The following is a 25,446-nucleotide window of genomic DNA, read 5'->3' as shown; positions in this document are numbered from 1 at the left end:
GGTGATATCACCGCTTCCAAAAATCCTGGCTTTCTAGGGAGCGACATCAGGCTGAAACGGAATTATCCGACTTCATTTGCCTGATGTTTATCTGATTCCCTCGTCGTTTCTTCAGCCGCGGGGACTGACCCCAAGAAAAGCTTTAAATTCTGGAAGTAGCTCCTGTGTTGTGATCTTAAGCCCCATGAAAACATCGATCCACGTTTTTCAGCCCAGACTAAAACTGTAACTGTTCCTTGTTTCCTTCTTGTTTCATTTATGTCATGCTTTCTCTTGTCTGCTTGGAAGTGAATTTGTTGTCAGATGCTTCCCTAAATGGGCCTCTCAGGCCCACCACAGAGACACCAACTCGTTCTGTTTGCAGGTTCCCAGCTCAAAACCAGCAAAGATTTAAGAGCTAAAAAAAGCTTACAAGCAATTTTTTCTTCCCACACAAACACTTCTGATACCCTGAAAGGTACCTGTTATTTCCTGAAGTGAGGCTAACTGTGGAACTGTAATGCTTCAAGTTAAGTAGGCAGCTGAAGTCAGACCTCCTGCACAGTGTGTAAGAAACAAGGGATAAACAAAGGGACATATATTATGCCCTTCTGAAAATCAACTTCACAGAAAATATGCACTAAATGATACATGATAATGGGGAAGGAAATGCCAGCTGCCTTAATGAACTGTGGTAGGCAAAACTGGAAAAATAAATTCTATAATAATCTCTTATTATATTCCCTTTGACATAAACTAATCCTGACCCAGAACAATAGTGTTACTTTCCAAGAGAAAATAACCGAGATGCAGCTATAATCATGATTGAGTCCAATGCAAAGTGGTTTCTATTTTCTCTTTGTTCTTAAAATTTTGCTTCATCTGGTAAATTCTGTGGAAAAGATGGGAACAGGGGGAGCAACTTTTAGCTGAGGCAGAAAGAAATGCCAGTTGCTGCCTCTTGGTGGCTGGGAAGAAGCTGCTGAACTTCAACCCGATGTATTGCCTTTCTGCTGAAGACCCAAGGAGCACCTGCAATGCTTTGGGAGAGCGGGAGGGTGCTTGTGTTTCACTTCAGCTCCCAACTCACTGAACAGCCCAGAAAGCAGCCAGACACTTACTTTAGGACTGGTGGGCACTTCATCCGTTTCATTAGGGATGACTCAAGGGTTAGGTCTGCGTTTCTGCTGTAAGGATGCATGTGTTATTACCTCTGTTGGGTTCCTGAGCAGCTTACTTGCTTTTGCATTGCTCAGCTCCGCAATGGCAATGAATAAAAAAAAAAAAAAAAACACCACCAAACAAACAAATGGAAAACCTTGAGAAACATCCTCATCTAGAAAGAGCAGATGGGTAGATGGGTGAGGAAGATTCTCCCTCCTACTTACCGAAAGCTGCTTTACACCACTGTACTGCAAGAGTCTTCCCTAGGTCCTCTCCTAGGCAAGGAGGATGTAAGAACCTCTACCAAGAGCGCAGTCAGTCCCCACTTGAATGATAGTTACAGAAGGAGTCTGCACAGTTGGTGTGGTTGTGTATCCCTTCTACACCTCCGTCCATTCCTGTCTTACCCACCTGGTGCTACCGAAGACCCTCCATCAGGCGAGGAGGTTGCAGATTAAGCATGCAAGCTCTGGATGCAACTGCAGAAGCGTGTGTGTGTGTATATCTGCAAGCAGGGCTTTGTTTCGCTCCTTCCTCCAAACAAACAGAGTTCGTGCTAAGAAGCTTCCACAGAATGTGTTTATCACTTTGTGGGTTTGCTTGTGATCTGGCACCTTTTAAAGTCAAAAGACTACTCTGCACCTTATAAATCTTTTCATGACCTCTTAGTGCCTAAGATATGGAAGCTTAAAACTGCGGCTGAAGGGAAGAAAAGTAAAATGTGCTCTCACAAGGTGTGTGGTAGAGGCATGTTCTTTATTTCTGTGTCTTTATTCATAAAAATGCAATGCATGCTTTACTATACATTATTATACATAGTTTTTATACTGTGATAAATATAATTAAAATATCAAACAGAGAAACCCAGAAAAAGCCAGACTGGTTGAGATCAGTGGTTAAACCAGAATCCTGTCTCCAGCACTGGCTGGTATCAGATGCTGTAGATAAAAGTAGAAGAAACTGTATAGTAGCCTGTTACGAATTAACATGCCCAGGAGAGAAGTTTCTTCCTGACCCTCATCAGTTAGTGGTCGACTTATATGCCAAAGCATACATTACTATACATGCTCACATATTTATATCTATCTATACCAAGAAGCATGTGACAAAATGCTAAATCAGACTCCAGGTACTTTCGCTTACAGGAAAGTCATTACGAGGAAAGAATTTTTTTCAGTGCAAGCGGCTCACACAGTACATAACTGGGAGAGGGAAAGGCAGCTGAGATTCGCAGCTTAATATGGGAAACTACTTTTGCAAACAGCACCTGAAATATGCACCTTTTTGAAGATGTTTTGGGGATTTTGATTACATGTCTCAGTAGTATCTCATCCCTCTGCGTAGCTTTACCTATGTGATTAAGCAAATACTCACACGTGTGTAAGTACTTGTGAAGTGACTAGTTAACCAGATTTCATGGTAGATATTCCTTTTTTTCTGAAAATCATAGGATCACAGAAAAAAGGGTTGGAAAGTTCAAGGCAGTGTTGACCATTCTGTATCACTCCTGACAGGTGTCTTCTCCAACAGCTTCCCAGGAGCCACCACCCCAGAGATTACAAACCCCACAGATCTGTCAGTGCTTCATCTTATTTATGACAGTGTCTCCTAATTAACTTCAATCTTTTTTGGCTTCAGTTTAAACCCATGTTTTGTTGTCCTATCCACCAGATACAGACAACAGATTGTCCCTCTCTCTTGAATTGCAATTTTTGTGTTTGAGAACTGTTTCTTTGTTTCCTAGCTCCCTTTTGGACTGAAACACCTTATTTCCCTACTTCCTCACTGACATGTTTTCTAGATCTCCAGATTCTCTTCACGTTGTTCCATATCTTTCCCAAAGCGTGATGCCCAACATCAAATCAAGTAACCCAGCCAAGATCTCTCAAAGACAGAGGAGTGTGGAAGGATTACTTCACATGTCTCAAAGCTTATATTCTATTTTATACAATCCGGATGGTGTTTTTTTCCAACACCACATAAGTACTGAGACCCTTATACATTTTCCTACATTGCTTTCCATTTTCTTTAGACTATTTCCCCAATGCCTGCCAGTGCTTAAATCCAGGATACAAGAAGATGTTTTCTACTGCAGTTACACGTGGATGCTGCTGCTGATTCAGCATATAAAATAGGCTAATTAATGAGCTTCGGAACAACCACCTCCCCCCAGGCTTGTTAATATGCTTGGTTTTACCTAAAGGGATCACATAGATTCAAAGACAAGTGCTATCAAAAGAGAAATGCAAGATACATTAAAATAATGCAGCAATACTACTATATGGAGTAAATTTCAGGAAAAAAGATTCAGCATGCTATTTTTCTTCATTAAAGGTGATGAGCTCATAAAACCTCTTAATTAGTCAGAATGATGTGAATGACTCGTCAGACCTAATTTTAGCAGCCTAAAATTTAGCCAGCATTTCCACAACAGTCATCTCATCTCCTTCAACAATAAATGGAGAGGGATGAACATTTCCAGGATAAACATACCCTGTTGCCTTCAGCTCCCTAAAAAGCCAGAGTAAGGTGGCATGAACTCCCCTGTGAATACAGAAGAACACTCCAGTAACCACAAAGAGCCTCGACCAGTAGGCAAACACTCTAATTTTTTGGTGGCTGAGTTCAGGTGAGAAAAATCCCATTTTAGGCAACCACAAATTCAGAGATAATTATTTTTATGTTAGCATGATAATGAAACACAATGCAAATTAACTGTAGCCATCAGGGGGAAAAAAGCGTGTTGAGATATTGCTTATTGAATAATTAGAGAGATGTGCAGAGTGTGGAACCTCCACATCACAGACAACTTCAAAACATTAACATTTTCCTTTCTTCCAAATTGAGCTGACAGCTGAGTTTGTTGAATTTCTCTGTGAAGGATCATTTTTACACAGTCATTTCAGATGAATAAGAATATTTCATTTTGACAAAATCACACTGTTTGGTCTCCAGATTGATCTTTGTCTTTTTTAAAGAAGCATAATCTACTAAAAAGAAAAGCAAGGCTGACATTCTGAAATGAAAGACGTTTTGATTTGAAATATTGCACAGCTCACTCTAAAAACATGATCTTCTCTCCGAGGCTCAACCTGATTTTGCTGATTTCAGTTTCAGACTTGAGGTCCCGTTTTGATTACTGAACGTTGCAAATGAGCCAGTTTGGCCAGCCCTCCCAGCCATCAGAGCCACGTAACAAAACCTTCACGCAGCCCCAAGCCAGCTGACATACCGCATACCTCAAGCTGTTGAAGGAGTGGCAGTTCTGGGAATGGCTCACGACTAGGAAATGAGAAAAGCTCTCCAGGATCCCACTGTGGATCCCACAGGACTAGGCAGGGTGTAAGCAGGTTTCCAAAGCTACCGAGTAATACTGGGTTCAGCTATTCTTGCCAGTTCACTCCTTCCTACAAGGAGCAGCCCCATGGATTCACCAGCGTAGCCCTGGGACGAGGGCATCATTTGAACTGCTGGCGAGGTGCAATGAAAGCGTAATCATTTGTTGCGATGGTGGGGGAGTTTCAGAGCCTCCTAGAGAGACTGGGAACTGTCCTTCCAAATAAATTAGGCAGCTTTGAAAAATCTGACCTGGAGGGCACATTACATTGTTTTTGTTCCCTGCCTAGATCATTATCTATGTCTGGGTATGTCCAACATTGGTCCCTGCAGGGTAATAAAGTTTACAATAAGTTTGCTCGAGTACGGTAGCTGTCCAGTCAACCCAAATGTAAGCTGTTTTCTTGTGCCAATGCTAATCTGTTACTGATACCCATGCTAACCAGTATGAAGCGCCTTCTAGCAGCTCAGCAATGTATTACAATGCGGGCACGCTGTCAGCGAGGTTTAGAACATAAATACTTGGGCATATGAGTTCATTGTTTATATTCTAAAAGCTATGCTGGGAGGATTTGTTGGAAGTGATTTGAATTGCAGTAAAAAAGCTAGACTTGGGACTCTATTGATAGACTACTCAAGGTCACAGCTGCTTTCTGATAAGGAATTTCTCCAGAAGGCTGATTGACACCTGTCACGAGGTCTTCTGGATCTTCACAACTAGTGATGAGAGCAACTGCGCTAAATGACTTTTGGTTAGTACTAAATGACTTGATCTCCAGTGCTGACGTCTCTGCTGCTTTTTCCCGCGTCTTCTCGGTTCGGTTCCATTCTTGCTCCTTCCGATCCAGTTGCATGGCACTGCAGTGAGGAGCATAAACTTCTGTGGTCTCTTCAAACTGTAAGCAATCCACCTTATAGTATTTTTTCTTTACATGTAAGACATCGTTAAACCTATGGCCCCAAAGAATCTCTCTGGGGACATATGAGCTTCTTGACTGATGTGACGTTCCCGTTGAATCACCTGTGTAGACAAATGTGACCAAGATTTCAAAGTTGTCCTTGGCCAGGGCTTTCCGGTCTAGACCATACAAGGGGCTCTCGCTATCAATTTCATGTACGACTGTCACTGGTGTAACGAGTATGATCTGGTCATTTAGCAACTTCAAGTCCTTGTATTCCATCGTCATTCTCCCCTCCTTGTCTTCCTTGTAGCGCAGAAGCTGAGCTCGTACAGAGCCCTCAACCATGTGATTTGGCCGGAAATCCCCAATGCGCCACATGAGGCAAAATTTATCATCTCTTAAGCCAACTACAGCATAGTAGCTGAAACGAATGGTTTGAGCTCTTTTTCGAGCTGTGGCCATTTTAGCCAAGGCTGCTCCGATTATGAAGGTGTCGATAATGCAGCTTAATACTGACTGTAGGATAACCATGAGGATTGCAACAGAGCACTCTTCTGTAACACAGCGGTAACCATAACCAATGGTCGTCTGGGTTTCGAGGGAGAATAGGAATGCTCCTGTGAAGCTATGGACATTTGCAACACAGGGGGTTATTTCTTCATCGTTGAATAAATCTCCGTGTTGGATCGCTATCAGCCAAAAGACTAGTCCAAAGAACAACCACGAAAGAACATACGACAATGAGAATATCACAAACATATGGCGCCACTTGATGTCCACCAGTGTGGTAAATATGTCCACTACGTAGCTCTCCCATTCCCCAAAGATGTGTTTGAAGTACACGTTGCAGCTGCCATCCTTGTGGAGAAAGCGATTCTGCAATCTTTTCATCCCCTTTTCAGGGCTTTCTTGACAAGTGCCTTGGTAACTGATCTTATTTCCCTGTATGTTTACAGGCCTATAGCAACCACTCTGCTCAGTCATCTTTCTCATATCTGTCTCGTGGAATCAGTTTACAGAACACACTTGTGGTCCCAGTGGCTATTTGTTTTCTTTGTTCATTGGAAATCTATGAAATAAAAGAAAGAGTTTATTTTTGGTTTAATTTCCTATGCCAGAACTGTGTAACACCAAATCTAAATACATTCACTCTGTGGCCATCATGAGCAATTTTCTGAAGAGCACAGACTCTGACATTCATTACACAACATAGCTCAAAAACTTAGGCCTGGAACTATGAGGCAGCTAGCAATTCAACTAGCTAGAAATGTCCATATCAATAGTAAAATTTGGTATGTAGATGAAAACAGAAATCAAAAACCTTTGTGATGACCCCACTGTGAGTATCTCTCCCAATGATCTGGTGAAGTAACATTCAAATCAGGATGGGCTTTCATGAACAGTCACAGGAATGGCATGAACCCTCTTAAAGTTAGCCAAATATCTGAGGTAGTTAATTATTTGTTTGTTGCATGTTTGTTTTCTTCCATTAGAAGAAATGCCTCGAACACACCCTCATTTAGACATAAGACTTCAGTAGCATGAGCAGGCAAGTTCAGTCCTAATGTGTTTTAACCAGAAAAACATATCAAATGCACAATCATTCATCATTATTTGTGTTTCTGTATTGCCCAGAAAAACCTGGTCATGGAATTGAACTTTACTGGGCTAGTGCTACAGAGACATATTTGTTCAATTTGTAGAAAAGTATTCACATTTCAAATGAAAAAGAAACCTCTCTGAGGTCCTGGAAACCCTCTCAAATCATTCCTTTAAAACAAACAAACAAAAATAATCTGGCTGCCAAAATGTATTTAAATTTTTATTAATAAGTTTGAAAGAAACATGCTGTATGTTAATAAAATTCGTGGATGACACAAATTTAGGAAGTGATGCGAATTAGGAGATTCCTCTGTCGGATCAGAGAAAAAAATGGATGTCTTTGCAGATTGCAACCATATGAACTTCAGCAGTACGAAGTGCTAGGCTATACGTTTAGTGACTAATAACAAGAACTTATGTTAGAAACTGAGACCTCATCAAATGGAATCCAATAAAAAAGGAAAGACTTAGCTGAAGTAATCAGTTACAGGATACTTATGAATTACTTGTAGGATACAGCACTGAAAAAGGCAAATGCCTTTTCCTGCAGGTCTCCAGCTCATTCTACAATATCCCAACCGCTAACACATAAACCACTGACAAGTCAGAAGTGATAGGGTACACAGCTAGAACAATTCAAAATTTTTGCCATAGATATCTCTGATATCTACCTGATATTTCTGAATGAAAAAAGCTAATATTTTTGAGGAAACCCTGTTGTTATTCTTCAAAAAATGGTAAGTTTTCAATGGAAAAATGACAAGTACTTTTCCCATTTTTAAGCTGGTTTCAGCTGACAAAAGTTCAGGTGTAGGTTTACAATGAAGCCAACATATTAATGGAAAATGAATTCAAAAAAAGTTTCCTAGTGGTAGTCTTTTTCCTCAGCTCTTCATTCACTTTGCCCGAGTATAAATGACTGCACACACTTCAAGGCAGAAGAGAGTCAGGCCCATAGAGTGTAATATATATTGGATGGACTAGATTAACAGACCGAGAACTCTTCTCTCATCCAAGGAACAATGACAAGCATGCATAGACACTATTCCAAAAACACTTAAAAGCCAAACATAGTTTCCATTTCTTTTTTCTTTTCTTTTTTTTTTTTTTTTTTTTTCAGTACAGAAATGAATGTGACATATGGTGTCGTAGCCTCAGAATGTGGCCTTCATTAAAAATCACAACATTAATGTTTCCAAAAATACTTCTTGGAATACAGTCTTTGGAAACATTCATATGACTTGCTTTACTCATAGCTTTAAACAAACTGTGTAGCCTAGTCTATTGAAGACTCTTGACCTAACATATTATAAGTCATATTTAACAACAAACAAAAACTGGAAACTGTTGAGTTATTTTTTTAAGAACCTCATAATGTGAGGTGTGAAAATGAAGCAAATTGTAATCGGGAGCCAATATAATCTTAAATAAAAAACATACTAAGGCTTATACTGTTTTTCTTATTGACTGATTCAAACTAGAGTTCCTTGAAAATACTCACAAACATCCTGGGACTCTAAAAGGGACTAAACAGTTCATGAATCAAAGACTGCTGAGTTGATTCTACTTTCTGCTGTTGCCATCAGCAGATCATCATATTTCAAAAATGGTGTTTTGCTGGCACCATCTTTGGATTTTGTTGGTGCTGGCAAGAATCACGGACTGTCACACATGCAGCTATGTGGCAAAGTCCACTCTGATTTTACAGTAGTCTGTCACACACAGGAGACAACTTTGATGATGAGGCATCTTGCATTAGGAACTCTGACTCTACTTAGGACCTCTCCTAAGTACTGGTTGTAGTAAAATATGTATGCTCATGGATGTCTGTGATGGGTTTTTGACTGGTATAAATGAAGCCATGTAGTAAGATGCTAGATCGGATTTTGCAAAACAATCAGAAGTATGTCTGTAATAAGAAAGGGAATGTGATGCAGAGCTTCCTAAACCAGAACCAAATAATCTAGCCCTGAAGCTGGATGGAGTGAAAAAGAATCAGTGCAGAGCAACACTAACAGACATATATTGCTCTCAGGATCTGAGTTAATCTTTCTCCGTCGTGTTGAAAATTGGATTGCTTAGAGCCATTTGGCATTGCACAGTGGAGACGTGCCCCAGATGACCTAAAATCCCAAATGTGCTTGAAAGTCTTAGGAAATAGCCTCCTCAGCCACTCAAAAACATCTAAAAATGTTGCCCGGTATTCTGGGTGTGCTTAAAGGTAAGCCAAATCTGAACTTTTCCAGGCTACCTTTTAAAGTCTCTCAAGTACAATAATAATCATACATCATAATTAATAACTCTTTTGCATTGTCTGATGTTGCTCAGAACATTTAAGTCTAAAAAACCATCCTTCAATGTTTCTGAATTATGTAAGTCTGTATTATGATCTGTACTTCATTCATGGGGACACTTTTAAACAGGCACGTGATTTTCCTATTCCAAATGAGAGGCAGCGAGGCTGTGAAGCCAGATGTTCATCGCTCACTCTACTGAGACACACTGCCTTTTGCAGAACAGTCTGAAGACTATTATTATTACCAAATTTTAAAGGGGAGAAGACCACAGACTTACAACCAGAGTTATGAACTTAAATCTTCAGAGCCATTTCAAAAATCTTATTTTTCAAAATGGAAATATTTTACACATCCCTAAGAAAGCCATATGAATTACATTAAAGGTCCTACTACCTGGTAAAGATTAACAAAGGGGGTGGGGGAGGATTTAAAAACATTCTCTACTCACTAAAGCTCATGGATCGGTTGCTGCAAATGATTCTCAGATGTTGCCAGGAAGCGTTTTCACCTTCCTCTAACACTAACACACAAACCCTCCCTTTTTTGTCTTGCTTTTACTTTCCATGTTTTTTTTTTTTTTCCTTTATTTCTGGGCATGTTTGTACACATCATGAGCCTCCTCTTGCATACTGTTCTGTTGTTCAGAGGAGGAAATGTGCTGAAATTTGCAGTACTTTTGCTAAACATTCTTATAAATGTATTCCACCACCCCCCAATAAAAACTTATCAGAGATAAAAATGGAGCAGTGAAGCTAGGCAGGAAGACAGAAATAGAGAAATCTGTAAGATTTCATTAGGGTAAATGTCAGAGAGTGTTCAGAAGTTCTTCTAAAGCATACACATATCAGACTCAAAGTTCAGAAAATCAGCATACATTCTTAATTATCTAAGCTAAGGTTAGGATCTGACTGTGTTGAATACTGAAACATGCTCAGGGACATACAGAACTGCTCTACAAACCTGTGTTCATGGGGTCTGCATATTGAACCCCAAATTGGTATCTTTGAAAATTTCACCCCAATTAGATATGGGAGAAAGGGAAGTAAATTCCTGTATTTCAAAGATCATAAAGCAGTGCAGTGGCAGAAATAGGAACAAACCCAACACACAGCGAAGAGCTACCACAAAGCAAACACTAGCAGAAGAAAGCCTTTTTATCATATTTATCATTTTCATCTAGTTCCTCCTGAATAGAGATGTTGTACCAGAAGAACTCGAACTCTCGATTTTCATCAACTTGCTCAGAACAACAGTACCTTAAAAGCCTTAAGCATTAAGTTTAGCCTTTTAAAGGCTTCCACTAAATGTAATTGTCAATTTAATCTTGATATTTTCAGTTTAGGGCTCAGTGTTTTACGAGGATAATCCCTATATTGCACCTTAACCTAATACCTAACAAGTTGTGGCTACGCCCATTTTATGACTATATTTTCCCATTATGTAAACAAGTAGGGGTGAATTTTTGTTCAGTGACAACTTCAGTCAACAGCCTGTTTGTAAAACATTAAGCAAAACAATGTGAAGATCTTGGTTCCAGAATAATGCTGCTCTGAGATTAAATCAAAAAGAAAACAACTCAAAACCTCCAATTGAAATTGGGTACTCTCACTCTAACCCCACACAGATGGAAGTGGATCTCTCTCTCTAGCATTGGTTTAGCAATCACCTCAGTTTCCTGCTTCATTTTGGAAATGGTCTGAAAGGTTTCCAGTTTTAGTCATTGTTGTGTAACCCTGGAAGACTTTCAGCTCAGAGACCAGAAATGTGACAAGTAAAAACCTTTTGAGCTGCTTTGGAATTGACTCAAATACTTGTTCCTTTTAAAAAAAAAAAAATCACCACCCACAAAATCTAAATAAATCTATTACAGGACAGCATTGAGACTCTTCCTTCCTTCTTTCTTTCCATCCTTCCATTCACTCTTCTTTGCAAAGGGACTTAACTTCTCCCGATACTTACAGGGAGTCTTTCTGCTTCCAATACGTAATCCCCAGAGCGGGGCTGGCACACATCATGATTCACCGTTTGTGTATCTGATATCATGAGCACCACATGACTGCCCCACCACGGTGTTTGCTAGCCATCCCCAACAGGTATGCTTCAGGACACGTGACACTGGGCTTGTAAATCTACCGCCTGCTTGGCTTGTAAGTTTGAATACCCTTAGCCCACAAGATATATTTGCCTTTATGGTGCAAAAGCTTTCACTCGTCTCCTCTGGCAGAACAAAAAAGCGCAATCATGTCACGGTTTCAGAAAGCGTCAGACATTCTTGGTCTCTAATGTCAGACCTGAGAGCCTGATAAGCACAACTTTATGTTACAAGTGTTTTTTCTTATATTTATTGTTCCTCGTCTCAGCTCAGGTCTCCACAAATGACTAAAGGGCATGTCTACAAGGGGAGAGGGAATGCAAAATCCCCTACACTGAACCCAGAGCCAGACCTCTAGGGAGCAAGGATGTAGGAGAGGGGTTCCCACCACAGAGCCTGACCCAGAGCACTTTCAGATCAGTGCATGCCTTTGTGCTGACTTTACAGGAGTGGAGCACACCCCAACAGGAGCTGCAATCACAGAACTTTCTTACATCCGTAGTAATGCCTTTGAAGCCACTGGAGCAAAGCTTTTAAATGGCTCGGCTTTCCCTTTAAAATAAACGTTTCGTTGTTCACATCACTTCAGCTTAGATGACTGAGTGCAGCGGAGGTTGGCAGGGCTGCAGTTCACCAGCCAGCAGCAGGACTCTCAAATTGTAGCACACAATTCTGCAAGCAACCCCTTACAAGTAACACCTTTCCTCTCTCCATCGTTTTGTGTATATAGGTCTTTCAACAGCAGAAGAGAAGATTGCAAATACAGAAATAAAAGAAAATTTTGAATAGGATAAGCTCAGAGCTGGAGAAAAAGGATATTTCTTAGACTTCTTATTCAATACCTCCGTACAGAGACAAGACCTAAAGTGTCAATATAAAAGTGTTTGTTTATTAAACATTTTAAAAGATAGACATAAATAGCACAGAGCAGCAGACCTTTGCATAGATTTTAAAGTCATGCAATAGTGCTGTAATCTACACTGGAACAACTCACAGTAACAGATATATTGACATTTAATTCATCTAAGTGAAACCAGATCTCCTTAAAACAAAACCAAAAAAAAAAAAAAAAAAGAAAAAAAAAGGAAAAAAAGAAGTTTGTCCCCTTAAGTTTGAGAAGACAGACTCTGCAAGTTGCTCCTTGATAAAGGCTGGTTGCCTGTTTCAGAGCCACAGGACAGGTTAAAAGTGAACCAGCCCCCTGCTTACCACTCAGAGCAATTCCCAAAATCTGTAGAAAGCTGAAAATGTCTATTTTAATTTATTTGCACTGTATGCACTGCATGGTTTTAGCCAGGAACAAGCAGTGGAAACACTGAAATACCACGAGAAATGGAAAGTGCTGGCAACTTGAAACTCTTGATTTCGGGCCTCACTGCCATTCTTTGTCTCAGGCAATTTGGCAGGGGTAAAACCTAAAACTGTTGACTCTCTTCCACTTTTTAACCCTCAGCTCTCAGCAGCTCCTGTACCAGGGTGACCAGACAGCGTGCACTCGACAGCACCATGCCCACACCAGCCTCCCCTAGAGCAGAGGTGGGAACAGCTGAAAAGACATATTTTATATCCAGTCTTCTTTGGAAATCAGTAGCCAACCTATTCCCTACTTCAGCAGGCAGAATCCCCTGGGCTTTAATGCAAGTTAGTTGTGAGGCAACTGAATACAAGTGTTAGTGCTAATTATCATTTCCTCCTCCCTCCTCCCCTGACACGCTGATGTCTGCGCCGACGCACAGTGAAGGTTAATTCCAATAGTTCTGCAGATGTGTGCAGTGGGATTTCTCCACACTTTGCACCTTATGGCTTACATTCAGCCTACAGAGGCACAGAAAAATGCTTCGAGGAACTTTTCCACCAGATCTTGTTGGCAGGGAACAGTAGAACAGTTTGTTGCAGCTCTTAATAGACATGATGTAATATAACAACGTATTCAACAATAGGTAAGTGGCAGGTCATGAACACTGATAGAATCAGATTAGATAATGCTGACCACTTCCATTTCACCGTGCCAACACCCTCGGCTCTGTTAGTTGCCGCAATTCAGTGCTGTTATATCTCTTCTCAAAACACAACAGGTTATTAATAATGTAGGATTTTGGGGACAGGCAAGAGCTGATATTCTAAAAGGGTTCTTCTAGTCTCAGGGGCTGTTTCCTTTACGTCACATTGTGCAGTTCTGCTTCCTGAGGCAGAAAGCGTACTCCTTTTTTTTTCCTGTTTTCTGGAGTACATTGTAAACCAAATATCCAGGGAAGGGCACTGTGACATAAGAACACAGAGTCACTGTCTTTCCAGTTATGCTCTTTATTCAAGTATATCTGTAGAATAAGGTACAGATACGGGGCTGCACTTCTTGGGCCACCACAATTAGCTCCTGCAGTCCTACGTACTTTGGTGCTCCCTGGTCCTGCTGCTCACTGTCTGTGCACACATAGCAAAAACAACTGAGAGAAGAAAAGGTTATGTGGTTTTAACCAAAGGGTTATGTGAAGATCAGAGAACCCCTTATATTGCCTGTGCAAGTTTTAATCCTGCCAATTCAAAAAGCTGCAGCTTTGACAATGGAAAGCCTTGTGTTGGTGTCAATGGAGTTTGGATCAGATGCCTTGCTATTGTATTTCATATAAGGAGTAGAATAAAATAGAATCCCAAGTTAACAGCATGAGTGAGCTCTGTTCAACAGATGAGAGAAGTAAGATGTGAGTAGGAAGCTTGAGGATCTCTGATTTTTATTTTTTTTTTCCAACGCTAGTAGAAGTTTCTCTAAGATGTAGCTTGACACCAGTTATTAACTTCTAAGGGCTATCCAGGGCAGACAGGAACACGTGCAAGTTTCTGCTGATCTCAACTTTGGGCTACTGACCTCAGCAGGAATTCCACTATAATACTCAGAAGCTGTCTCATCTCACCTAATAAAATATCCCAAATGCCAATTAAATCACCAAAGCCTTTACATTTTCAAAGCTAAAGGAAGGTCTAACAGTGAAAATATCATTTTGCATTACTTCTTTGAGGAAATGGAAGGGAGAAGGAAAAAAAAAATCAAAATAAAACATGTAAATAAAATGAATCACATCCACTATGACCTAATTTTTTAGGAAATACCACAAAAACCCCTGCTGTCTCAGCTTACTAAACTGATTCCCAAATCAAAGAGGTTGAGGTAAGTATTAGCTAAGGATCAAGTCAAACAATGTATCAGTGCTTTTTTTTAGGAAAAGCACTAGAAAATTCTGTGACTGACATTAACACACGCAGTCAGATAAACCAGCCAATCAAGTACTACGCTTCAAGAAGTTAATTTGTCAATCATAACTAGGGTCAAGAATCACTATTTGCTTTTCTGAGCAGCTTTGTATGACTCTCCTTTCATTTGTGAATATAGATACAGGAGAATTCCACCTCTGACGTGCCTAAATATGATTTTCTCTCTCCTCTGGTAGAAAATATCATGTAGCTCCTATGACTGGAGCTGCTCAGCCAAGGCCCATAGTCCTAGATGGCATCCCGAGTTTCAGGTTCTTCATCCAAACCTAAACATGCTTCCACATTTGTCAGCCTATATATGTCACCACTTTTTAAAAGCCTGTGAAATATATTAAAACCTTTCAGAAGTCAGAGGCCTGATCCAAATCCTACTGAAGTCAGCGAAGGGGTTGTCTTTGATTTCTTGTTTTGGATCAGGTCTAGCTGTTGGGTTTCTTAGTATCACCACAGGCAGTATTCATCATTGCTCTTCAAAATTGGCTTGGCTTGCTGGAATTACAGCAATACTTTCTAAGGAACAAGGGCTTTTTCAAACCTTCATTTTCTTTGGTTCACAGACTTTGGCAGAAAGTTGACTTTCCATATTGTTACTTAACTCCGCTGAGGTCTATAGGAAATTTGGGAATGGGATGCTTCTTTCAGAGATGGCTTTCAACACCTTGTAGAGCAGATGGCTGAACCTCTGTGTACACATCCTCATGAGCCTCTGTCTCAGCATGGCTGCATGTGATCTGGAAAGGCAGGTTTCTCTGAGAACTCAGTAGCTGTTTTTTCAGAACTTATACTCAGCATGGTGTTGGCCACTCTTGTTTTCAACTATCATTCTCTTCCCAAGTTCAGTGGTCTAAAAACAGTATGTTGCTGTTTTGCAAGTCAGATGATTAAAATAACGTAGAAGTGGAAAATCACGTGTATGTGTGTGTGTTTGGACCGTACATTTAAGAATTTTCCTTTTACCTTAGTGTGCAGGGTGCATAACTTCATTTCTGGTCTCTTGAAGCTGTCCCACAGCTTATTCTTGATCACCTGAGTGAGTTTCTGTACACAGGGATTAGTATTTTAGGAAATATAAAGATAGGCAGAATCTCCTCTTAAACCTTGTCTCTTCTCCCCCAGCTTTAACACATCATTAGATAAGTTACTAATTCCTCTAAAGATAGGAACATTCATCCTGAATCAGAGTTCAGTTTCATTTGTGCCAGTGCCTACTCTTTAATGGTGGTCCACATCAAATATTTAATGGGGTAAACTTTATTCATCATTTATGGCTCCATATACAACGTTTCTCCTCTCCACTCCATCCAAAAACATGTGTAGCAGACAGATTTAGTGCTTAATTCTCAAGATCCTTTTCAATATTTGCACCAATACTAACTGTGACACCCTGATGAGTCTTTACCCATATCACTATCCCATTCTCTGGAATATACCACTCTGTATCAGCGTTTCTCAGATCTAATCCTTCTCTTTTTTCATGTCCTCTCACTGTCCTGCTTCTTAGAGTTGTCTTTTGGGCATATTCTGAATTCTCAAAGGTTATTGAGTGAATATAGCTTTTATTCTTGCTGTGCTCTTGCTTTCCACACTGTACTTATGGCATTCATCGCAACAGGCTCTGAAAATGGCTTTCACAATCCGCCTTACACAGTTTAAAAAGATACTTTTCATGATGGTGAAAGCCTTAAGTCTTGACCTTGTTTTATTTTTTATTTGATTTGTGTTGACTACTACTGACATTTTTAATGTAATTTCCTAAATATTTTCTTCTTTGGTTTTGTACCCATGTTTCAACCACTGTATGTCAAGCTTGCACTTGCCAGACTGATTTGTCAGTAAATCCCAATGACTTCTTCCATGGGCTCCCCAAGGAATAGACCCTTCAATAGTAGGCAATCTGTTTCTTCAGCTCCTGGAGGGCTTGACAGGAATCCCAGGCAAGGCATGTGGGATAAGGACAATCTAAGACCTAAGGCATTGGGTTTAAATCTAAGAAAAACATTCATGCATATGTTTAACTATAAGCACATAATAAGAATGAACATAAGATTGCTTCAACTCTTCCTGAGACTGCAGCCAGAGAGGTGGAATACTTGTTGAAGGCTTTAGGACAAACCACTGGAGGAATGCAACAAACAGGTTTCTCAGCCCCATCATAATGAATTTATTCAATCAGCAAATCCCTCAGCTATCTGAGGGAAAGTTAATACAGTATTTTTTGTTCAAAATACCAAACTGTTTCCAAAAATGGCAGTGCTTATTTAAAAAATAAATAAATAAATATATATATAAGTTCCCTTTAATAAAAAAAGTTAATTGGGGGGGGTGGGGTGGTGGTAATAGGACTTTCGTCTTCCAGTGATTTGCACAGAGGCTGTCTATGCCTCCCTCATTGCCCATGATCTGTGCCTCTATGGTTGCCCTTTGCATGGAATATTTTCACTCAGCAGCACTACTAACTGAATGAGCTACTTATGGGAGGTTCAGCTCATTTCAAGATGTTTGTGATGACCTGTTCAGTCAGCTGTGTTTTTCCTGTTTCACTTCTCAAAGGCAAACACTGTGAACAAGCGAGCAGATCTTATCAAGACGATGTTAACAAAAAGACATCAAATAAAAATCTGTTATATTACAAATGTCAACACTCACGAAAAAAGATATCTAAGCTACAGTAGAGTTGATTTTATTGCCAAAGCAATTCCCAAAGCTTGTTTTGAGAAGAAACTTTTGTGTTTTTCCTTATAGGTGCTGTGGACCTGTGAAACAAATGTCTGTCTTGTTTATTACACATTAACTTTACAGGGGTGCTGCCATCAGAAACAGCAGCATGCCTAAATAGAATTCACACTCGGGTTTGAAATTTCCTTTCACTGTCCCCCAATCCACTCCGAATCAGTTGGGAGTTACATAAATGATTGGTCAACAGAATTAAATTCAGAAGTGATATGCCCAGCCTAAGTGGAAGACGTTTTATCCTATATTTTCCCTAGGTCATTTTTACTCCTGTTTTCACTGAGTAAAACTGATTAAGAGCATCACTTTCTCCTGCCACAAAGCCAGAGTCATTCAAAAGTCACACAAATCCGTAGGTGATTAATTAAACTGCAAATCACTATCAAGGCCTGACAAGCTGCGAATCACATGAGCTTGGACTGGTGGCATTCTTCCTCTGGAACATTTTGTATAGTGCTAAGCTGTATTCACTTCATAATGAAAAGATCTTCAGGGAATGAAGTCTGTGAAAAACATAAAGTGGTGTTTCCCACAGAAAAAGCAAGCCCCACCACTTGGGTGTCTTAGTCTGGGAGCAACTGCAATGCTGATTACACTCGGGAGAGAAAGTACAGATTAAGGAGACTAAAAAGTAACCTAAAAGGTTCTGGAAGGAAGCCAGAAGAACTGTAACAAAGGGAAAGCAATCTGAAAACAATAATGTCCCAAAACATCCTGCAGAAAGAAGCAAGGATGAATCTCCACTCCATATGAATGCTAGATAGATGAAGTTATCTCCCAGCTACTGCCAGCACAAACATCATTTACGGAGCTTGACAGCTGCACAGCAATTAGGAGAGGAGCTTGTGTTTACTTGTGTTTAAAGGCAGAAGCGGCAAGTGGGTTCCAGCAACATTATGACGCGTGTTGATAATTATGATATTATGCCATTGATTTGGTCTTCGGGTGTTTTTCAAATCAGGACTTCAGATCTCTTTGTTCTCCTGTGTAAAATTCAGCTTTGAGGTCATTCTTCGCCTTACACACCCTTGGCTGTTTATGAACCTCCTCACAAACTCAAAGCCCATTTCCCATTGAGGAAGACAAGAAACAGGTTGTGTCATTGTCTGGCTCAATTGTTCTTCATAACTACATAATAATTCCAAAGAGAGGCATACTTACTAGCTTGAAGTTTTATTGTTGTAAAAGCCTCATATCAACAATGAAAGGATATGCATGGTACCAGACAAACGATTGAGGAGAATCTGCTTTTCATATTAAAGGAACATGAATGAGAATGACATCCATCTATTTGAAAGGAAAATTGGTAGAAGGTTCAATGGGGCACCCACCTGTAATGAATGTTGAGGGCCATTTCTGCCCTCTTGTCACCAAAACAGATGGCTCTACGCACCTATGTGTGACAGCGATCCCCTACGGACATCCCAAAGGATGCCAAGCCAAACCTTTTAAGCTTTTAGCTTCGGGGCAGAGGGGCAGACCCTGGCACCCTAACCTGACATTTCCTTAAGGCTGCAGGAAACACGTTCTCCTGTCCTGATGTTATGCATTGTTGCTCCTAGCTGTGGCTGCATTTTATTAGTTTAGACAGCACTCCGGGATCTTTTGGAATAAAAGGATCGTTATTGCAGAAGTTGGAAAAATGTCAGCAGAAGGGATGAAATAGTGCCCCATGCCCTTGCCATGCTGAACAGGGAATCTTTTCTTCCAGTGTTAGTTTAGGACTTAATCCTGCAAGGTCTTGTCTGTCAGCAAATACAATCAGGTTTAAGAGCATGAATAACCATCCTAGAAATCACTGGAAACTATTTTGTTAGTGTAAAATTAAGCAAGTGCAGAAGTTCTGCAATAGACTTGGACCAGAGTACTCAGCACCCTGCAGAAATGAGCCTTTAGTTCTTAGAACCATTTATTGTGTCCAGAGCAGCCATTCATTAGGGCTTTGTGCAGAGAGGTTGAATTTCACTCACTTGGAAGATATTCTTTCTAACCCCCTGAGACACAGAGACTCTTTGGTTGATTTGGAAAACAAAATGATTAATGACATTTTACAAGTTTTTCCACTAAACAGATTTCAGTTGAAGTCTGTCACAAGCTAAAGAATTTGCAGGAATAGTGTCAATCTGATGACATAGTGGCAATAAATCCTATTGTACTGGATTACGTTTTTACCCATTAAAATGCTTTGACCTATTGTCATCCAAGTAGAACCACATTCCACTGGCTGTTCAAAAGGTTCTGATTTCACTCTCGATTGTTACCGGGGAAACTGCACCTCAATCCAAAACTCTGCCGCACCAATCATTTAACTCAATTTGAATGGACTCATGTAGATAAAGCAAAGCACTAATTACTTATTCCCATTGAAAAAGTCTAAATCAAATCTTTCTGAGACCTGAATAACAGAAATTTATAGAAGTTGTTTGAGGGTTACTTGGGTTTTGTATGAGGCACCAATTGCCTCATTTCTTTGTGGCAACAAAATACCATGAAAAGATTAATATTCTTTGTCTATCCAAAGCAAGACTGCACTAGAAATCTCACCACAGGCCACTCCTGGAAAGAGTTCTCACTCAGTTGTGGAAAACTAAAAGGATTTTCATTAATAGTCAAACAGCTGGTTAAGGCTTGCGAGTGGAAATAGAAATATTTCAATTTTCCCATTGAGATTTCTGGTGGAAAGTAGGCTGTGTTTTATGGCATCTACTTTTATATGTATTAAGTGAATATCATCTCAGTTGTTCAGTTTTGTCTTAATACGATCTATCTTTGAGTGGGAGAATGCCAGTTAGAAAATGTGCGTGTTCTCCCATAGCTGCTAAGGATCAGCATTTCTTGGACAGCAAAATGGGCCATCTGGCCGTGTCAGAAATCAGGTCAGTAAAGTCAGCTCGGGTCTGGCCACTGCCAGCATGCAGGCTTGCAAACAAACAACGAGGTGATGCTGGTACTGCAACACAGAATCAATGCCCTGATGTTGATGTACACAAAAGTAGGTGCCAATTTGAAAACAGTTTGAGAGAAAATGTTTTGCAAAGAACTGGAGACCCTTTGTGTTCAAAGTTGCCTCAGGAATGGAGATGCCTTTAGTTCTTATACATGGAAAATTTCCAGTTAGTTTTACTCTTTTAACCAGATGAGTCTTAATTTCACATCGCCTAGTGAATCCCTGTCTTGGTTTTCCTTTGGGGTGCAGGAAAACTTGTCTGAAAAATGGTTGTTCACTGAAATTGCCTCTTTTCTGTTTGTTTCCCAGGCTGTTGATTTTTATCAAATGTCAATTCTTAGATCTTCTCAGGCTAGTATTGACCTACTATCCTCTACCATGTTGACAGCAAAGAGAAACCAAAAATTCAATGCTTCCTCAGCTGAATCTTTCCACAGGAAATTAAGGGCTGAAACGCTCTCCACTCTTCCAATTCTCCAATCCAGCGTGTCACCACAAATAACATTTGAGTACTTGAAGCATATTCTCCCCTGTCTGCACTCTTAAAACACGGATTTAACTGCTTTAAAAAGAGGAACCAGTGCTACTATCATGACTGCAACCTACAAAAAATGAACAGTTCCTTGTGAAAAACACCACAATGGCTTCTTGGGTTACAGAACTGCTTCCTGCCAGACAGGACGGACAGCTAGTCTGCTTTTACAATGTAAGAAGAAAAGATGAAGAATCAAATTAAGGTCTTATCCCAATTTAAAAAGCAATCAGAAAATAAATCTGAGGTTGGTTTTGTTTGTTTGGCTTGTTTGTATTTATCATATGGCATTTTAATTGCACAGTAGGTTACTGGAAATGGATGTTCTGTTACCAAATATTCTCACCAAAAGCTCATGGTGAGAATATTGGGCAAGAAAGGTAACTAATAAAAGAAAGAACAGCAAGGCATCGGCCAATCTAGAGAGTCTTAGTCACATCGGAGAATATTGAGCGAGGTGAATTAGAAGTGTCCTGCTGAAAGGCAGAATCTTTCTCAGTATGAAGTGTTTCTTTCCAAGAACTTTTTGATCTTTCCAAGAACTATTCAGAACCTTTACTGGCAGAAGGGTTTCTCAGATTGCAACCTTTTGTCAGATAAGACTTCCTTTGCAGAAGTTTGTTTCTTTAGAAACAGTTTCCTGAACAAATGACTGATACATCAGTCCCTGCTCTTTCTGCCTCCAGAATGCCAGATATAGAAATCTTGGTAAGAACTTGACTTGCATTTCTGACATTTCTTCCCTTCTGTCGCAGTGCTGAGTTCTTACAGCTACACTAATGAAGCCCATCTAAAATATGGATTGCCTGGACATTGCCTGAATTTAGCAAGTTTGCAGCTGGTTAACTCTGATTGATCAACTGACATTTGCTAAGCAGTGCTAAACCATTTATCACCATGTACTATAATCTTGCCTTTGACAGTACATAGATCAATTGTCTGATCTCTAGGGAGCTTGGCTGACTTAGTAGCACCAATTTTGTTATATCAGTACATTCACACTCTTTCCAAAGCAGTAATGAAACAAGTGCATCAGAATGTTTGCTCTCATTTCAAAAATGCCCGTCAGCACTGTAGAATGTGGCATGTAGATGCCCCAAGCCTGCTTTGCATTCCTTTAAATCATGTAGATAAAAGGAAAGAAGAGAAGAGAAGAGAAGAGAAGAGAAGAGAAGAGAAGAGAAGAGAAGAGAAGAGAAGAGAAGAGAAGAGAAGAGAAGAGAAGAGAAGAGAAGAGAAGAGAAGGGAAAGCAAAAAGAAGATGCAAAAGTGCTGGGAGTCTTAGTGAAGTCTTTGCAGTTCATGAAAGCTAAAGAATTTTCCTCCGTTCCTTCTTTCAGTGACTAATTTCTATTGCTGTAACTAGCAGTAGGAATGTTTATCCCCACCAGAACTGAAGCATTCACTTCCTCTTCTCCATCTCCTATTGTCACTTGAAAAAGCACTTCCCTCTCCATTCTGGCTCTGGCAGGAAAGCTTATAATAATACTACAAAAAACACTATCTATAAAAGAATTTCTTTTGTGTATTAAAAGCTTATAGTCTCACTCTGTATCACCATCCCCAAGGGGAATGAGTCAGCGGTAATAAGAAACACCAGCTCAAATTTCCCAGGAGACCACACTACCAGAAGAAAGGAAAGTGAAGTAACGCAAGGACATTGCAAACTTTTTTATAGGAATGGTCATATGGACAGAGCACCTCACAGACCCCCCCCCTCTCTAATCTGGATCACCTCTGTCTTCTTCCAAGGCTCACAGCTCTGTTGTGGCCACTGCCACGGGAGGAGAGCTTCGATCCAAAACTACGGCCCAGGCGCAAATATTTGAGGAAGTTTAACAACAAGGAAGATGCAGAAGCCGGTATTAAGTAACCAAACCCCTGGCAAGGGCATCGCAACCCATGCGGTGAGCAACGTGACGATTGTATTGTCTGTCTTTGCCATCTTTCAACTTGTTCTGTCTGTTGGGTTAGTATTACTAGACAGGTTGTCTTCAGCAGGCACACCTTGGCAGTAGGAGTGAAAACCCTAAATATACAGCAAGGAAAGGAAATCCTGTCCAGCAGTTTGCCTTCTATATGACCTTCCCAGACCCTCATCTTACTTAGAAAGATATTACGGTGTTTTTAGTACAGTTTAAAATGTTTGTTCAGGATTTAGAAATATAGAGATGGGGGTACCTCTAACGTGGATGAACATAATTCTTCCTTTCTTACATTTGTTTGCGGATTTTCATGGCATACTAGGGGTGAGAATCTCTCAGCAGACTCCTTACACATGTACGTTTGTGCACAGCTACACACTCACACAGGTCCTCACGCACAGACACACAGATCTAACAAAACTGTGTCCCTTCTTGTATTTCAGGCCTTCACTACTAGGCCTCCTCTACTACTATTGTTCCAACAAACTGGTTGCCCAGACCAGACTCATAAGGCAAGCTCTGGGGCAGAATGATTCTTCTGACTCACACTCATTTCAGCCAAAATTTCTCACAGTCTGTAACCTTCAATTTCCTCTGGTATGAGCTGAAAGTGCCTCTGCTGGTCTGCCCTCCTAACTCAAGAATTCGTGCGGGCAGTTTTGCTGCACCTTAGCTTTGTTCCTCCTCCGGTAATGACAAGTTGGATAAACCCCACCAGAAACGGACAGACAGGAATGGAGGAATGTAGGACTGCCAAACTGGATCGGACCCACAGTCTGTCTAGTCTTGTATCCTGTCTCCACCAGTAGCTAATACCAAATGCTCCAGGAGAAGGTGTAAGAGCCCTGCAGTAGGCAGCCTTGGAAGAGTTTCCCTCCTCTAACAAGTTCTTATCCTGATCTTCAGTAATTAGAGGCTGGCTTCAGCCCTGAAATTACACAGCTTAATATCCTTCCCAAACACGTATTCATACAAGCGCTAAAGCTCTGCCTCTTTTTAATATTTAAATGAACGCAAACTCTCCTTCTGAATTTCAGAGAGAGAAACTGTGTTTCCAAACAACAACTAACAAGCTGCCAGGTTACATGCAAAACACACTTCCAGTTGAACAAGATAAACAGTTTATTCCCACACAGGTTGTTTAGTTAGTTTAAAACTCTGTAAGGTAACAGAATTTCTCTTTACATGTACACACACAGAGACAAGCATAATCAAGGAAATGAGAAATGGGCTTTACCTTAAAGTCTTCTGAGATCTGAAAGAATCTCTGCTTCACTCCCTCCTTTCTTTTTCTCTGTCTCTCTCCCTCTCTCTTGCATGGCTGGACTGACAGGTTGGCAGAGCTGAGAACGACAGGTTGGGTTTGTTTTTTTAGGCACAACTCCTCCCCCTCTCAAAGAGAGAAAAAAATGCAAGACTGTTTGGGAAAAGTTCACAGAAAATCCCATCCTTTCAGCACATTAGAACTGACAAGAAATACACTACATTTGGGAGCCCAGCAGTTTTCCAGGTTTTTTTCTCAAAAAGTCTCAACATCTACTTTGCAATAAGTATGAAGCAACTAGAGGATTTACACCAGGAGCTAATTTGAACCCAAACCTTTCCTATTTCTCTAATAACTGACACAACAGGTAATTATAGCCCCTTTAAGGCAGCCGTGACAAGAGGATTTTTGTAGAAGTGGGAAGGGCTTTTTGCATACAGCACAAATTATCTTTGGGCCTTAGATTTTACCCTTGCATCCCACCACCACTATGTATAATAAAAGTCACCAGTAAATGTCCGAAGTCCTCATCTTTCCCCCAGAACCCTCCACTGCTGCCAACCTGTCCGCACTGACAGCAGAAAGCAGGTTATTTTAAACTCTTGTGCTACTCCATCCTCTGACTTGGTTGCATAGAGACCAGCTCACCTTCTGTCACTGTCACCTGAAATGTGAGAGTAATCCCAGGGAGCTGGGACGGGTCTTTAGCAGGCCACATTGGCCACAAAAAAGAGGTCAGTGTAAAAAGAGGAGTGTGCAGTACAGAGCAATACTATCAGTTGTGTGCTTCCACGGGCCTTCCCAGGTGTTCTGGCTCACCAAGACAAAATACATTCCTTCAAACTCCTGCTACTACAAAGTTTTTTAACTCAGCCCATTCGAGAGTGTCACACACAAGATGCAGACACCGATCTTACCCTGAGCCTATCGACAAGGTCTTCAGATGAACTCTGCCTGCTCCCACTTCTGTGCATCGCTGCTGCTTGTGCCTGTGCCCACCTGGCCACGGAGCTTTGCTTTTGTTTTTTGTTAATATTTGTTAATAATTTGTTAATAAATGCCGAGAAAGAGAAGCCAAGAGGTTGGCGGCTGGTGATGGAATAGCTTCTACGCTCCCACTTTCCTGCAATCTATCAAAAGAATTGAGAGGCAAGTCTCTTTTGTGCTCTAATACTTTTCCTAAAATGGCAGTTTGGGCACAAATCTGCAATTTCTATGGCTTGTTCTCTGCGGAGTAGCTGTCTCTCCTTACCCCGCTGTTTCAAGCAAGCATACAGTAGTCTAATGACAGTCATCTGCATAAATTTGCATGACAGACTCCTTGAATAGAATCCATACCTCCTCTGGGTCAGATTTGCAGCAGGTTTATAACAATAAAGTTTCAGAGACTTCCTTTACCTGCGTCACTA

The 25,446-nt window shown here is 40.5% G+C and overlaps 1 protein-coding gene across 1 annotated transcript; it reads right to left on the bottom strand.

Moving 5' to 3' along the window:
* Positions 1-1,978: 1,978 nt before the first annotated feature.
* On the bottom strand, positions 1,979-24,105 carry KCNJ16 (potassium inwardly rectifying channel subfamily J member 16). The gene is made up of 2 exons (XM_049813017.1): positions 24,011-24,105; positions 1,979-6,450 (listed from the first exon to the last, which is right to left on the bottom strand). The coding sequence occupies exon 2, from the start codon at positions 6,372-6,374 to the stop codon at positions 5,085-5,087; it is 1,290 nt and encodes a 429-aa protein (XP_049668974.1). The 5' UTR covers positions 6,375-6,450; positions 24,011-24,105; the 3' UTR covers positions 1,979-5,084.
* Between the last annotated feature and the right edge of the window lie 1,341 nt (positions 24,106-25,446).

Source organism: Accipiter gentilis, chromosome 10 (assembly GCF_929443795.1).
Source record: "Accipiter gentilis chromosome 10, bAccGen1.1, whole genome shotgun sequence".
NCBI lineage: Eukaryota > Metazoa > Chordata > Aves > Accipitriformes > Accipitridae > Astur > Astur gentilis.
This window is presented reverse-complemented; position numbering and strand designations above follow the sequence as displayed.

Coding starts and splice junctions, on each gene's coding strand:
- KCNJ16 (XM_049813017.1), bottom strand. CDS start 6,374: ATGAGAAAGATGACTGAGCAGAGTGGTTGCTATAGGCCTGTAAACATA.